This window comes from Pundamilia nyererei, unplaced genomic scaffold (assembly GCF_000239375.1).
Source record: "Pundamilia nyererei isolate P.nyererei 1_Seehausen unplaced genomic scaffold, PunNye1.0 scaffold00002, whole genome shotgun sequence".
In the NCBI taxonomy this organism is placed as follows: domain Eukaryota; kingdom Metazoa; phylum Chordata; class Actinopteri; order Cichliformes; family Cichlidae; genus Pundamilia; species Pundamilia nyererei.
Genome location: NW_005187403.1, coordinates 5,941,761 through 5,959,019, shown reverse-complemented (window position 1 = coordinate 5,959,019; position 17,259 = coordinate 5,941,761). Strand labels below are relative to the sequence as shown.

At 42.3% G+C, this 17,259-nt stretch overlaps 1 protein-coding gene across 1 annotated transcript in view; it reads left to right on the top strand.

Moving 5' to 3' along the window:
- col27a1a (collagen, type XXVII, alpha 1a) overlaps nucleotides 1–17,259 on the top strand; it is a 67,567-nt gene that overhangs the window by 3,284 nt on the left and 47,024 nt on the right. Inside the window, exons 2-4 of the mRNA XM_013908921.1 lie at nucleotides 1,142–1,212; nucleotides 5,676–7,411; nucleotides 10,357–10,410. Coding sequence (XP_013764375.1) covers nucleotides 1,142–1,212; nucleotides 5,676–7,411; nucleotides 10,357–10,410 — 1,861 coding nt within the window. The remainder of the gene's footprint in view (nucleotides 1–1,141; nucleotides 1,213–5,675; nucleotides 7,412–10,356; nucleotides 10,411–17,259) is intronic.

Genomic DNA, 17,259 nt, shown 5'->3' with positions numbered 1-17,259 from the left:
ACACACACACACACACACACACACTGGTTAATGTTGAAGCTGTAGAATTGTTTCTGAAGAGAGGCAGACACACGTCCTTGTCTGGGATAATGCAAATCGCTCAGCTTATGCAACAGTCACCGTCTTTCCCACATTTATGTATTTGGAGCCCTGTTTGCCTACTGTGGCCCACCAGCAACAGCTGTTATACACATTTCCTCCTCCAGTGTGTGTGTCTGTGTGTGACCATGTGTGCCTGGATGACCTCCAGTGGTAAACAGTGGTTCCCCCAGCCTGTCACCAGATCTCGGACCCCTACTGGGATCTCAGTCCACTTGCCAGTCAGTTTCTTTAAGTTATGCTGCACACCTGGATGCGGTGAGGGTGCTGAGAGACATTTTGTTTTTGTTTTTTCTGCACATGTGTGTATGTACGAGCGCACATGCATGCACATTTGGTTGGTTTTGGGAGTCTACTACAGTATTTTTGTCTCCAAAACCACAATGTGTGTGTGTTCTTGTGTTTCAGAGAGATAGAGGCTCGCTGAGATCTAAGTGCTTTAGCAGACTCCTGCTTGTGCCCTCCTACTGTAAACAGTTGTGTCACAGTTGAACAATATGTTAAGGCATGCCTCCTATGGTTAAACGCAAATAATTACATTCATTAATACTACTTTTTTGTCAGGGTTGAGACAAGTGTCCAATGTATCTGTAAATTGAGATTTGTGGATTTATTATATGCTGGAACAAAGACTTTTGCATTCTCATGTTGTGACTTGTTAGACTGTTTGTCCATCAGGGACCTAAACGTAGGACCGGACTACCTCTAGAAGCACTATGAGGCTCTGCAGTTACCTTGGCAACACCTCTAAGTAGTTATTTGGGGTTAATGAGGCCAAGGCTCTATCTAAATGAATGGGGAGAGAATTATATCTTTAATGTTAATGGTAAAAAAAAAAAGAAGTTTCTGGCTTTATTTATGACTCAATTCATGGTGCCAATATGATCAACATCTCTGCCTTAGCCAGCAATCACATTTGATTGATTGATCATAGTATGGATACAGTTAGTGAGGAATAACTATGAGAAAAAGAGTTAAATAGTCTGTCCAATACCACGTGATTGTTGCCTCTCTCTGACATCCTTCTCTTCTCTTCTTCCAGGAGAGCCCTATTGCTCTGTACCATTTTATATTGTACTTGTTACCTGGGACTTACACAAGTACCCTCTGAAGGTAAGCTTTCCATACTCACCTCCACGTACTGCACTTTCTGACCTCTTTTGTTTGTGCTGAAAAAAATCCCAACTCTGTAAGACTGTAAGGAACCCTGGTGAGGTTTTGCAGTTATTCTTTGCCTTTTTGGTCAAGGCCCAAGCACATAAACACTTTGCTAAGAGAATTGGGCCAGCCGTTGCCATAACAACAGGTGTTGAGTAAGCTAAGTCCAAGGATCTAGGGAGTGATCAGCTCAACCATTCAATGATCCAATGTTGACCATTAATCTAAAAAAAAATGTAAAATCTCATGTCAGTCAGAGGTTAAAGTCAAAATTTTGTCTGGACAGCTGCACTGCTGAAGACCCCACTTAGCAAAGCATTTGTAAAGGCTAATATTCTTCACAAGGGCAAAAGGGAAAAGTTTGACGATGTGAAACGTGTACTAGAATTCAGAGATGCCTAAATCAGGAGCTTGCCTCCACTTTGCAGAACATTTTATACAGTTAAGTTAATTCAGTTTTATTCATACTTTATTCATATAGCACCTGTTTACAAAGCATTTAGCGAGATGCGCCTTATTATTGTGCTCAGCTCTTTTGCAGGCACGTTTCATCTACCGTAGACATCCTTCTCTGCAGCAAACAGGAGACTGAACAGTTACAGGCTTGCTGGTCAATATATAGTCAAGCATTTTGCAGCTATCTAAGCCACTGGTATTGGTCAAAAAGACTGCATAAGGACTTTGATTAGGCGAGCGGAGTCATTATCCAGTAATGTTTCTCCATAAATGCAGGATGTTAAAACATTTTCAGCTGATTGCTAACAGGCTTGCCTTTAACCGAGATCTTAAGTCAGTGTTACATTCACAATCTTGCATCCAAGTAGCCTTAAAAATCAGTTATTGCAGATTTAATTGAAAACGTTGAGTGTGTTTCTGTTTGATCTCCTCTTGGTACCATTTGGAAGTTTCCTCTGATGAAGAGTTATTGATACAGTCCAGTGAACTGCCCCCCTGCTCTAGTCATTATGATTGAGGCTGACAGCACACAGACTTCAGTAGGCCCGACAAAGCAGTGACTGAAAACTGATGGTCGACAAAACCAAATGTCATTTCAGTTCATTACATCAAGGCTCTTCCACAGTCACAGTTCTGCAAATAAGCCTTTGAAAAGCTGACACTTCTTTAAAGTGTCTGGTGTTAACAATTAATGTAACATAACAAGTCTTGGTGGCGATAATTCACCAGAGGTGTAAAATTTAGTAGTCAGACCTAATAAAGTTAGTTGGACATGTTTGGCTCCTTTTTGAAAGCTGAGTTTAGTTTTTAGGCTCCGTTTCATCCTCTAATTAGCCTTTTTATTCAGTAAAGAGTCTCTGTTTTGAACTGTGAAATGCAATGAACTGTGAAAGGATGAACAATAAGAGGAGGAATGTTCAGCAATACGTTCTTGCTGATCAGCCTGTGAGCAACTCACTGTCCCCTGGCACACGGATACCTCAGTGCAGCCTAAGACTTCTTTTGGAGGCCAGAGTCAAGGATTAAGTTGTATATTGAACACTGACATGATTTTATTAGGAAAAAAATTTAGCATTTTTTTTCTGCAGTGGAACAAATTTTAAAATGTAAAAGGGGAACAGCCAGGTAATGATTATGGTGAACAACATCTGCATTTGCACGTCATCCCTCACTTTCATTCTTGAGTTTCCAAATCATATGACTCCCCATTCAGCTCTCCATCCTTGTCTGTGTGTCTCCTGAAACATTTAAATAAATAAATTGCCAGAAGGTTGAGGAAAAACAGGAAAATTCCAGATAGACCATGTTTTACCATGTTCTGTCCCTTATCTAAGCATTGATCATAAGACGAAGACTTAGTTTCACGTTTTAAACATATTCAGTAGTCTAATAAGTGATGATTCCAAATATGATATTCAGGGAATTTAGGCAATATATTGCTGTGTTGGTGATTGGGGATGATGAGGAAATATCATAAACTATTGTAAACTAGCACAGATCGGCCCGAAAGGGATTATTTCAGTATAAATCAGTGACTTCATCCTCTACAAGGGATACGATCAGAGAAAAGAGCCTTGGACTTTCACTCTATCCTGTTTGAGTGAATTGGCACATTGCGAGACTATAAACTCTGGCCATGTGTTAAACATGCATCTGCTCAGACACTTACAGTATGCTTTATATCTGAGACTGTGCTGTTAATTTATGCCTCTGTAACAGTAGAATAGAAGAATTGGAGACAATGTACAGAACAGATAGAGGTAATGTACCTGCCTGCCTCATTGCCAAGTTCCTGTTGTCCTTTAATGCATCAGAGACCACACAGAGAGCAATATACACCATGCACAGTGTGAATATTATTCCTGTTTTATAAAGCTCTAATGGTTTGAACTAAAGGGAAGTCTTACAGCCTTATACATAGCACGTAAGGACCATAAAGAACTTAGAGCAATCAGCGGAGAAAGAGTCGTTTCACTCAAGGTTCTGTTTTGAGTTTGCATATGTTTAATGTCAAAGTTTTCTAAACCTCTTTTTCTCTCAGCTCAAATATTCCTTCAAACTTTCCCTGCAATTATATGTATTTTCAAAGTCTGGGGCCCAGCAGTTTAATAAAGCAAGCCTTGTATTATAGAAAGACAAGCATGTCATTCAAGTCCTCACTCTCTATAGTTTACCAGTGCAGTACATCCCAGCTGTCTTTCCCACTTTTTCTGGTATCTCATCAACACTGCTTTTCCATGGATTCTATACACATGTCCCCATTAGACAGGCCCCAGTGACCACAGGTCAGAGTGAGCCCGCAGACAATAAAAATGGTGAGGGGCCTAGGTCTGAGATCACAGGTCATGGAGAGAATGAGGGCTGTGGGACTACTGAGACTGAAACTCTGAACAGAGAGTCAAAGTTGGCTGAAAGGTTGGAAACTGTGCTCCGAACTCTCGAGTTGAGAGATGTTGTACTCACTTGTGGTTTCTGTGGCCATGTTCTGAATGTCCACGCTGACTACATACTGATGAGAAGGACAGAGACGAGATGGGAAAGAGGTTACATGATGACGCTGATGTCATTTAGTTCATTCCCTCGCAAATTAAAGGCTTAAAAACAAAGAGACACAAAGAAACGTGTCTATCAGTATAGCTAACATTGTCAGCACTTGAACATTAGCTTACAGTACAGCATGCATGCATTAATATGAACAGAGATGAATAAAATGTGTGCCTCAAACACACATTTGCAACAAACACATATTTGTCAGCATTACAAAGCATGCAGTGACCTCGCTTTTGCTTTTCAAGTGCGTTGGCCAGGTGGCTACTAAGAAAGGATTAGGTCCTCTAGTCTGCTTGTACGTTCCTGGTACTGGCTGGATGCTTTAGCCTTGACTCACCTGCAGTGAGTGCAATGCTTAATTGGTTTAGCATTCTATTTTTTTATGACCATATATCCATTCTTTTCTGCTCTATATAACCAAAATTTCATTTGAGGTTTATGGGGTCCAGAGGACAGACAAAATTAGGATAATAGGCATACACTGGGAGAGGTGTTTAGGTTTAACTGCAACACATTTGGATTGTCTTATCAAAGGATTTCTAATAATTCCTGTTGAACGTTTGACCTTTTAAACTCGAATCACAGTAAGCTGAGATGAATCTCTATGAGTTTTAGTGTTATAGGGTTCAGTAAGGTTTTAGATTACTGGCAAAGATCAACATTATATTTCACTGTGAGTGCAGTACAGAATGTGGTGTACACACGCTGCCCTTGTGCGACACTTTAAGCTGTTCAAGGCATCACAAAAGCCAGACATATTGGAGCAATGTGAATTAGCAAAGCCACTGACATTTGAAGTAGACCTCTGTGCTGTTCAGCAACATAAGAAACAAGATTGCTACGTACTCCTGCCTGTCTGGACATAAATTTATTTTGGCCTAAAGTTGCTATAAACCATCTACAGAAGCACTTAGATGTGCTCAAAGTCTGCTGAGTTCATTATTGTTTTGAATCTTTCTTTCTTTTTGCCTGTCTCTTCACCCTTCAGTGTTTAAGCTACAGTATTTTGTGAACTGCTGCAATATGGACATGATGCAAGCCTCTCGTAGCATAGGAGTCTTTAGTTAAAACAAAACTTTGAAAAAGTGAAATGTTTTGCACCAAATTCTTATGCAAGAACTCAAATTGTCTCATTGAGATTTAAATTATTTTTCCACAACCATTTAAAACATGTTACAGTTTGGGCACAAATTACAGTAAAAGTTTAAAACTAGTCCAGATCTCAGTGTGTTCTCTTGTAGTGCTTGCGTGATGTTTGATTTATATTTCTAAAGTTGCCTATGTTGTTTATTTTATCTTGTTCCTGATGATTACCAGGTACCAAAAATATGAGATAATAATAACCATAAACATCACAAACAAGCATGTTGTAAACACTGCTTATCTAACACAGCCCTTTTCTTCCTCTACAGATGTGGACATTCTCCAAAAGTTGGGGCTTAAGGGAGAGAGGACATCACGCATTCTGCCGGCAGGAGTCATTCCGTTCAGATCGGGGATCATCCTCAACCAGCGGGCGCATATTGAGGCTCCATTGCGATCAATCTTTCCTCCGGCCATCTGGCCTAACCTCACGCTGGTCCTGAGTGTACGCTCTCACCGTATCAACAGCGCTTTCCTTTTCACCCTGCTCTCAGACCACAAGAAGCTGCTTCTTGGTCTACAGCTTGTACCGGGAAACCTGGTCCTACACACGGGACCAAATACCTCTGTGGCACTGCCCTATGAGCCCCACGATGGCAAGTGGCACCAGCTGGGTCTGGGAATTAATGGACAGAGAGTGACTCTATATGCCTCCTGCGGAGGGCAGAGTGTTCATGCAGACTTTGGGTGGGACAGTGAAAAGGGGCTGGCTCCAGAGCTCCATGGCTCGCTGCTGCTGGGGAGGACAAGCCAGCAGCAAACTTCAGCACACTTTGAAGGAGCCATTTGCCAGTTTGATCTGGTCCCTTCTGCACAGGCAGCTCACAACTATTGCAGGTACATTAAGAAACAGTGCAGGGAAGCTGACACGTACAGGCCTAACCTTTCTCCTTTGCTGCCTATTGTACCGAGAGAAAGAAACATCACAGCTACTGCTGCTACCCCTAAACGTGGAAGCCCAGTAACCGCCAGGAAAACCACAGGGTTCAGCCTCGCCAGGAGCGCTGCTGCTGCAGCCTCAGCTGTCAGATATGTGGCCCCCACCCAAACGATAAAACCGAACCAAGGGACCATCATCCCAAAGACCCTGTTGGGAACTGTGATACCAGTTACAGACCAAGTTGGTTTGGCTTCACCACCTCTCAAGACCAGAACCAGCACTGTCACAACACCACTCAGGACAGGAGCACCACCCACGAAACCATCAACGGCAAGACCCTCCAGTCCTAAAGCTTTTAATCAGAAATCCTCTAAACCTACTCCATCAAAATCCACTTCATCAAAACCCACTCCCCCAAAACCCACTCCATCAAAACACAGTCCACCAAAACCCACTCCCCCAAAACACAGTCCACCAAAACCCACTTCATCAAAACACAGTCCACCAAAACCCACTCCATCAAAACACACTCCACCAAAACCCAGTCTCTCTTATCCCACTCCATCAAAACCCAGTCCGATAAAACCCAGTCCCTCAAAACCCACACTCTCTAAACCCACTCTGTCAAAACCCACCCCTCAAAACAACCCAAAAAATGCAAGTGTGGGAACAAGCAATTCAAAGAAACCTACGATACCAGTCAGTACCAGCACCAAACCCTCCAAGACAAAGCCTAAACCTGCATTATTAGACCAAGGTGCAGTCCCAAAGAAACCCCAACCCACCAGAGCCAGTAAAACTCCTTCCAAGTCTAAAGTTACATCATCGAAAGCCACTCCGTCCAAACCCAAACCAGATTCTCTAAAAGATGCTCCTTTTAAACCAACAACATCAAAGGTCAACCGCTCAAAATCAGCCACCCCCAAACCTACAGCTGCTAAAACCCCTAAGCCAACAAAGCAACCAATGACCACCAAGGCTCCAGTCACCCCAAGACCTACTAAACCTTCATACAACCCAGTTACACCACCTGCTACTGATGGCTTCCAGAGCTGGGAGGTGCCACCTACGCAATTCTCCATGCTGGTAGAAGCTAAGGGAGAGAAAGGAAATGTAGGACCGCAGGTAAGAACTTTTGGTCAACCTGAGCTGTTTAGTGAGACTGGTTGTGTGTAAATGCTACAAGAAAAAAAATCTATATCAGCACTGGTGTTTTGCAAAATCAAGGTGAGCAAGCAGTGCACAGACTATGTCTCATCTCTGTGCCTGCAGCTGTGTGTGGCAAGTTTACATTAGTAAAGCAATAAAAGTGAATGGAGCTTTTCTTTTAGCTCATCCCAGTCTACCTTGGTCTTTGTCACTTGTAACAAAGACCAGTGCAGTTTTGATTTAGGTGTTTTTGGGTTAGAAAAAGACCACACAGATATTTAGGTTAATATGGAACAGTCTCCTTTGCCACAGAGGTTTGAAGCCCTGCTATATTTCTCTAATTCTTTTCACCTTACTCCATGCACAGAGCCTTCCAGTCTGGCTGTGACATGTCAGGTCTGACGCCTTGCCGTCTCAGCACCAGATTCCTCTTTCAGAGAGTTCTGGTGGAGGTTGCATGGTCTCGTTTCAAAGCCAGGTCCAGGTCAAAGGTTAAAGCAGTCAGCAAACATTCAGCTTCCCAATACAGGCGTTAAGTTAGGCGAGGCCCTCCTTCAGCATCAGAACAAGTCTCAGAAAATGTGCTTGTCTCCACGAAGCAGAGAATACCTTTGTGTACACAACTGTCTACACAGTTTCCCAACTCAAAATGTGGTCAGAATGATCAGACCACAATGTCTCTGTCAGTGTCTCTTGGGTGTGTTCATACTTGTACCTGTGATTAAGTCATCTTAGTGTAAAGTGCAAGCAGGGCCTGTTCGTTTGATACGTGTGCCTTGCTTATTCTTTGCAGCAGCCTGTCATTTGGTGCTGTAGACTGCAGAATACAGTGTGTCTAGGGCTCGCTAATTTACCTCTGTAGTGATGTCCAGTAGATGCTTTACTGTCATTAAGGTGAGCCAAGTTGCTGGCATTTAGAAACCAGGACCTGTAATCTTGATATGAAGTGCAGTCATTTACCGAAGAAAATAAATTGTAGAAGGATCAGTAAGGGAAGTTTGAAGATTATTTACCAAAGGACTGTCTGGCATATCCACAAGTGCTGATACTGTGCTGAGGCTTATGCTAAATGTAGGTTAAGTTGCACTAAATGTAGGGTAGGTTGTGGTGGAGTTCTGGCCCTGAAGTACAATAAAGCCATAGAAATGCTCTGGGCTTTATCTTAAAAGTGCATGAAAATGTGCATTTTGCCTGACTTCAATGACTGGGTAAGATATTATGAGACTGGAAGACCTATTTATTTTAAATGTGGATGCCTGCACATACACGTGCCTCCTGCTCTGTCTCTGTGTAACTGTGTAGTACCATCAGAGATCCCGAGTGAACCCAGTTATGGTTTCCTCTCAGTATGGATCTTGATTTTTTTTTTTTTTTTTTTACGCATGCCATTAGTGTACTGTGCCAACTCTTTTCCCAAGAGCACAACATTTTATGTGCACGCTTTTCTTGCACACCTTAAGAGCCTTTAACAGTTACAGCAGAAGTGTGCTTTGGACTTCCTGTTGCACAGAAACAGAGCTCCAGCTGCCAGAAGAAACATCCAGCTCAGGCACATATACATGCTGCAGTCGCTCTTCTGAAGCACCTTTGGCGCCTCACTCCTACCATGAAAAATGGTTTCCTTTGACATCTGCTCCACTGCATTTTTTTGAGATTGAATTTGAATCTGAATTGACTGTATGGAAACATACTTCTGTGCTCAGTTAAAGTGCACTTTATATATAAGCTTTTAGAAAGGAAACCTTAAAAACGCGTTTTTCAAACTCGCCAAGCACGATTTTCATCGCTGTAAACGTAGAAACAGAGTTTTTCGTGTATCAAAGGACAACTCTGTGCACAGCAATGCACAATTCATCTATGCAGACGTGCACAGCCAGTATAACTGAAAGCATCCTTTCCAGAAGCCTGAACAAATTGTCTTAGAGAAAAGAAATGAGGTAAGATTGACAGGTGCAAAAAGGAAAAGACAGTGAAGTAAATAAACAAACCAGGCTAAGAAAGGAAGGCCGAGGCAGGGGGTGTAAGTGTGAAGACGGACACTGGTGTATGTTGACGTTGACAGGTCTTCAGGCCACCATAGGGCACACCACCTGCAACAGTAAGGGTGGTCTCTACTTAGGAGGTCATTGCGGAGGAGGAGATGGTTCCAGCACAGTTATAAATAAATAAATAAATAAATCAGAGAATAGACAGACACACTTTATGCAGGTAGTGACTATTATTAGAATAACCCTGAGGATCAGACATGATGTCTGTGTGTGTAAAGAATGAGTTGTGGTTTTCTTTATTTAAATTGTTGTTGAATTAGTCTCTTCTTTCTTAAATTCTTTTTGAGAGCTAAAATGAGTCAATATCAAAAAGCGACATGCTGCTTCTTTTTTACTACTCGACTATTTATCGATTTTTTTGAGGACAAAATATGTAAAACGTGTTATATAAACACTTTACTACAAGATGCTTTAACAACCAGGAGCCCACATTGTTGCCTTTTTTGCCAAAATGACCAAAAATACTGTTTTCCCTCATTTCTGCGTTTTCTCCCTCTTTTTCAATTAAAAGAAAACAAATGAGCCCGGGCCTGATATAGACACACAGGGGCATTGAGCGGTGCAGGAAATGACCTGTTATTTCTAGTGTTTCTACGATTTCCTGCCGCAAGGGCTCAAATCCTCTCGATGGCTAAGGGTGAACTCTCAACACCTTGCGATGGAATTACTTCAGAGGGAAAAGGTGTCGCTTTGTGTGCAGTTTTTTTCACCCTGTGGATGAATGGCAGCCTCTGTGATGTAGATGAATCCACCGAGAAAATGCATTGGATGAGAGTCTGGTTCTGTCAGTGTATGCTAAATGAATATACTTAGTCATTGTGCTGTATAAATGGTGTATCAGACTGCAACACTAACCAAATAATCTTTCTGTAGGGGCTGCCTGGACCTCCAGGGAAGCCAGGCGTGCTAGGCAAGAGGGGTCCTCGGGTAAGTGTCTTTGACCACCCCCTGACACCTCCAACCAGATCGAACACATTTTCATAAAAAACGATTCTGTCTGTTGTTGAGGGTTTTTTGTTTATTGGTTTTTTTTTTAAAATAAATGTAAATAAGTGTGTGTTTTATCCTACCTGTTGAGCTAAACCTCAAAGGCAAAAAAGCCACAATAACCAAACAAGACGCAGTCATGAAAATAAAAGCCTTCCAAGTCCCTCCTATCAACCCAGCGCTCACACATATACTCACACACAAAGTCTTCCTATGCAGACAGATTGACCATATTCAGCATGGGGATGCGAGTGCTGACCTCCCACCCCTGAGCATAAACAGGAAAGCTTCTATAAAGACGGTCTTTGAAAAGGCTGCCTGTGCCACAGGATGCCTAATAAAAGCACTGTAAACAGACAAAGAACACATGGCTTCACTGGACTTTTTACTTCCGACTGAACTGTTGCAGCAGACTGCACCAACACTCCATAGGAATCCCATTCTGGGCTAATGAAAGACTTCTTTTTTCCAAGGAAGTTAAATAAATCTAGTCTTCTTACAGGAGCTCTCTTCCTCTGTTTCTCACTTACTGTCCCATAAAATGTAAGGATTCAGCCTGACATTTGTTTGTAACCACGACGGCAGCACGTTTGCATTGCCCAAACTGAAATATCATAACCCTTTAACGGATTGTAATAAAATGTGTTCCTCTTATCCAGCAGTACCCATAGAGGGAAACAACAGTAGCAGTTTTAACACATACTGTGTTGATTTACATAAAATGTACTACAAAAAAATCAGAATTCAGAGGAATTCTGACAATTTTGGTGTCAATTTTTTTCTCCTTTTGTTTTTGTCTGAAAAATTACATCACCCCCACCAATCAACAACTTGTTGTATCCTATCAGCACATTGCATTATCCCCTAATGTCAATTACCTCATTGATATTAGCGCTTAGCACAGCTGTGCCTGTGGTATCCCTTATGTTCTTGGTGTTAAACTGTTAATTACAAGGAAGGTACTGCAAACCTGCATTAAAAAAAAAAAGTCTGACATTTTATGCACTACACAGTGATTTCAGATATCCTTTATATTTTTATTTGTTGTTGTTTAAGTATAATATGTACTACGTGCTTATTCCTCCATGTCTGCAAGACCGTTAAGCTAAAGTCTCTGCGATCCCCAGCGCCACTACATATGTATGAAAAGCTCTTTGTCTGGCTCTAATTAAAGCTATTTAAGCCCAATCAGCACCTCCCGTTCTGTCTGTAGTACCAGTTTCACCACATTGGTCCCTCTTGTGGGATTTCTTATGATCCAAATCAAACTTACCTGGAATGAATCCTAAATAGGGTTTAAAAATCTAAGCAGAGAGCTGCGTGAAGCCAGTCAAGCCAAGCATGAGTCTGAGTGGAAATATGTTTTGCGCAAGAAAGCTGAAACTTTCCTCCAAATGTATTTTGGAAATTTACAAGGAGAGCTGTTAAAGCTTTTCCTAAGGAACACTTTCTCTATTTTGGACTCGTAAGCAATGAATGCGTAAGATAAATGGAAGATAAACAGAAGGATAACTTTGATAACTGCAGTAGTTCAAGCAGGAAAAATGTGCTGCAGCATAATCCTTAATCACTGGTTGGATCCCAGGCTGGGCTGGACTTCTCAACTCTAACTTGCCCTTGATAAAGCTTTAGCATATGGCAGTGACCCCTTACCATCATCATAGCTTAGAAGTGGCTTTTGTCAAGCTCAATAAACTATCTCAGCAACAGCATCTCGCTTACGTCAAGAGAGATGTTGAACTGCTGGTGGCATTCTCAGTGGAAGTGGTTGGTTTGCAAAGGGCAAGCAATGAAAAGAAGTCATTTTCAGTAAGGATGTATTTATAAATCCAGGGGTCAGTTGCAAACTCGCTGCCAGTGTGATTTAGTTTAACCCACACACTTGGGCCCATAAGCGCTCACATGGGATTGTATGCGTGCTACAACACTAATCCCTCCGTGCAGCACAGACATACCGTATGTGGGTGAGTTTACAAACTGCCTATATAAAGAGTGAGACAGATTATGGCGCTTTCCTGTAAACAAAAGCATTTATCAAATTTAACTGCTGCTGCCATGTGTGTGTGCAAACATAGAAAGCCACACACACACATGCTAACATGCACTCCGCGCAAAGACATGCTATGCAAACTCTCCCCTCTTAGCCAGATGTATGTGTGGTTTCAATTTAGGAAGGGAAATTTACTTGTTGGTCACTTAAAAATTTGAATATATGGTGCAGATTGCTTAGTCTGCAGGGTCACAGGTAGGTTCTTTTGTTTGAAAGACTAGTTTCTGATAAAAGAGCTCTACCAGGTTTGACCTTCTGTAGCCTGGGATTACTGGAAGTCTGCATGATGACACACAGAGCACCATTGAGCACAAGAAGAACCAACCATGAACCTTGACCTCTCATCCCACACATGAGAGTGCGAGATGCCATCTCTATGGCAACAGATGTGAGTACAGAGATCGTTGCTCAGTACCCATGAATAGTCGGGCCGAACTTTTTCGAGTGTATTTGAGGGTATATAATGACGACGATGGTAGGAGGGTGTGAGTGGAAATGTGGATGCATCGTCAGCGCACAGGCCTATATCTATCTGAAGCCTGTGTGTGTGTGCGTGTGTGTTTGTGTGTTCATCTGGAAACTGCTGGGTCAAAAGGGTCTTTGTGTGGGTGAAAATATCTCTGTCACCCATCTTTCCTCCTGCATTCCCTCCAAACCACTCCTCTGTCGCTAACCAAATTTCCCCTACCCTGCTTCACCTGTATGCATTCAGATCCCAGATCGGCATACGGAATAGGAACCTGGAAAACTTTAAAGAACTTTCAAATGAAAACATGTGCTCCTCTGTTGGGCTCTTTCGGTAACACCACGCAACAGATCAGCTTTTCAAGGGTCTTTATAATCCCTAGAGTAAACTGTGTGAACGGGTCTTTCCTCTGGAACAACTTTGTAATGACCTCCGGGACTATAAAAATCACAGACCAATCCCCTTTTGGGCACTTTGTTTTGGCATAAAAACCACATCTAGGTTTCCATCTTAATTTCCAAACTCGTCATTCACATTATTAATTATTACTATTATTGTTTTAAATACCTAAATAATACTTTAGACTTTTACTCGTTATTTCCTTTTTCATATGCTAAAAATGTTGGCACAGAAGCAGTTCATTCATCCCCATCTGCTTCTGTTATTATAGCATTTGAGTGTAATTCATGTGGCATTAAGCTGCAAATTCCACTCTTTTTATCCAGCAGTGGCGAGGTCTGTTTTCAGACTTTTAACAAACAGTGAAATATCTTTAGGGGCAAAGGTTCGAGTGTCTGTGAATGCTTGGTGGAATCTTTAATTATGAGGACATCCAGCAGTTTCACATGCTCTCTTGATCTAATGTTAGTTAATCAGACACTGCCCCGTCTGCTCTCATTTGGCACGGCATCATACAGAATCTCTTTTATCTTTAATATGGTGGCTGTACATACATTTAAAGTCTCTTTTACGAGCTAGTGTTGAAAGTCAGAGTATGTTTACAGCACAGCCCATCAAAAGGCCTCATCTAAAATATTCTGCGTGTGAACGTGACTTTGGCAGTGATGTCACGTATCCAATTTTAAGTGCGTATGGTGCATGTGTTTGCTTCAAGTTGCACATATGTTGTTGGGCATTTTGGTATATTTAAGCATAGGTATTTATATACAATATGGTGGCATATGATGAAACATTAGAAGCTACCATTTGTTTAGATTTTCACCATTTTGTCTCCAAAGAACTGGAATAAATTACACAGAGCTAGCAGTACTATTACCGCAGGAACCACAGCAACGCCCTGTATTGCTGTTCAGAGGTTGGTGGCTTTTTATTTGATAGCCCTTAGCTTGTGTGTGCCCCACCCTGGTCTTCTCTAATTAGACACCTGTTGCGAGAGAGAAGGAGCAAGACGCGGAGGCGAGAGCACTGCAGCAAATGTTAGTGCCAGCCCATGCCTACTAGAGCACTGACCAACCTGTGGTAAGCCACAGGGTTAATTTTGAATCATGTAATTCAAACTTGTCTTGTTTGTGTAAGTTTATTTAGGGCACAACAGGGACCCTTAATGCTGTCTGGACAGACCAGCTCTCGAGGAATGCCAGCTGTATACAAAACCGAAAATGAAAAGGGAAGCATGTGGGAGGACAAGAGGCGAGGTCTTAACTTGAGAATGCTTGGAATGAGAGTATTTCAAAATTGTACTTTTTCTTATTTTCTTTCAGAGGCTTACTGCTACAATTGCATGTGCTCATCTGAAACATGGCCAAAAATTCAAATAATGAGTTCAGCGTATGTACAAATAATGCATGTAAGCCAAAAGCTCAGGCTTCAGACTGCTCTAAGTACTCAGTTTAGGGGGGGTTTTTTGTTGTTGTTTTTTTTACTCATGGCTCTCTGTATGATATCCTTACTAAGGTCATCCCAAGCATAAGAGAAGCCCCATTTGTTTAATTCTTTTGTTTGTGAGGGGCAACCAATCAGAAGAACGTTGGCTTAAAGGCAGTGGAAGGGTTGTAAAACAGCTTGTTTCAGACGAAGGGCGGATGCACAAAGACCCAGTAAGACCTGAGGACTCTTTTGACCTGTGAATCATGCAAAGTAAATGGACTGGTTCTTCTATGGCACTTTTCTACTTGAGCTTTGAAAGCGCTTTATACACCATGCCTCATTCACCCACATTCATACAAACATTTTTTATGCCTAAGTGCTTTCTATCTAACATTCACACTCTGATGAATGCATCAAAGAGTAACTTCAGTATCTTACCCAAGAATACTTTGGTAAGTAGGTTGGAGCATCCAGGGATTGAACCTTACTAGATGACCCGCTCTACATCCTGAGCTACAGCAAACAAATCAATGCAAAGTTAAATTGAATAAAATCTTTGCTGGAAATTCCTGAGTGTTACTTAATAAGAACCTCGTGTCACCAAGATGCTGTGTTCACCCATCACAAACTCTTGGTCACTTTCATCAAACTGTCCCTTAATAGGCCTGCTGTATGCTGTCATGTCATGTCTGATTTAAATGACCTCCTCAGCATGTCCTGAAGTTCTCCAGAGGCCTGGTAATGAACTAATCATTGGTTCAGGTGTGTTGACCCAGGGTGAGATCTAAAACCTGCAGGACACTGACCCTCGAGGCCTGGAGTTTGACACCCCTGCCTTACATAATAACTTCCTGATTTGTTTTTAGCCACCTCAGTAAAACCCGCTGACCCAGCTCTTAAAGCAGTTTTTGCTCTTTTTCCACATTTTGACTCGATCAGCCCTGACCCAGGACAGAGCTAGGTCATGGACCCAAAAATGGCACACCATTTGGAGGGAAGGAGTGAGCATTATACAGCAAACTCAGAAGAAGAGAGGGGAAGACAAACAGCTATCTAAGTGACGGGGACATAGCAGCCTCACATGCTTTTTTTCTGCAGGCTGTTTTTCAAACCCAAGAAAAACTGGTGTGTTTTCACTCTCTGGCTTCCAACATCTTCTTTTAAACCTCCCTGTGGGGGTTACTGGACAGAGTGAGATGGTTTTACATTACAAATGTGCCGCCGCTGTAGATCTTGCTTTGTTTGAGCTCATTTCCTCACCAACAGTCGGTGCAGACAGAAATGCACACCAGTGATCGAATTCAAAATGTTATGAAATGAGATGATCTGTATTACTCATTAAGATCCCTGGAAAATGTGTGTTTGTTTGTGCGTGTGTGTGTGTGTGTGTGTTGGGGGGGGTTGCCGAGTGTGTGAGTGTGTGTGTGTGTGTGTGTGTGTGTGTGTGTGAATGCATGACTTCTCGTGACTCACACTCCATTCTTACACACACAGTCGGGACTTTTTTGTATGCAGTGTGTGGATGTGTCGTGTGTTTGGTGGACGTGTGCACACAGAGCTGCTCTGTGTCCCGACGTCTTCGTGTCACAAGGCCGAGCTTTGTCTGCCTCCCTCTGACTGGAATCCTTTCTCCCTTTCTACTTTCCCCAGTAGTTCACTTTATCTGTTATTAAGCTTTGACAAGCAAATAAATGTGTTTATCACCCAGAGGAACATCGAGTCAATAACTCGTTCCCCAGAATCTCTCCCATTAACATTTAGCTTGAATTTGTCATGATTTACAGCAAAGTAAGAGGCTTTCTTCATGCTGACTACACTCACAGTTTCAAAGTCGTGTAATTTAGTTCTGTGGTTGTTCTTTATTTGAATGTGAATCACTCGGTGGAGACTTTATTTCCGGGGAAAACAGCCGTAACTAAACGGTGGCGGATGCAGTAAACACAGACTGTGGATGAAAGGTGGACATAGCCACAGTAATGTCATCTCAGGTCAGCGTCAGGCCTCGAGCGCTGTTTTCACCGAAGCTGCATGCAGTAGCATCGTGTCAGTCACAAGGCCGGCCCTCTGTGGAGCATGCCCGGCCTTTTTCCTTTTGCTGAAGCTAATTAGGCCGTAACTTCCAAAAAGAACGTCGGGTTCTGTTCAGGAAGACTTTAGTGACCAGTAAATTCATCAGGTGACTGTTAACCGATCTCACAGATCGATGGAGACGCAGGACTGTGTTCCTGCCTGATTAGGTCACATGTCATCACTCCATCGCTCCAGAATCTTCCAGCTCTGTCTCTCGTCCACAGCACGTCTTTGTCCTGTCTTGCTTCTCTCACAGCAGATGGCCCCGCCCCTCCCTGAGCCTGGTTCTGCAGGAGGTTTCTTCCTGTTAAAAGGGAGTTTTTCCTTCCCACTGTCGCCAAAGTGCTGCTCATAGGGGGTCATATGATTGTTGGGT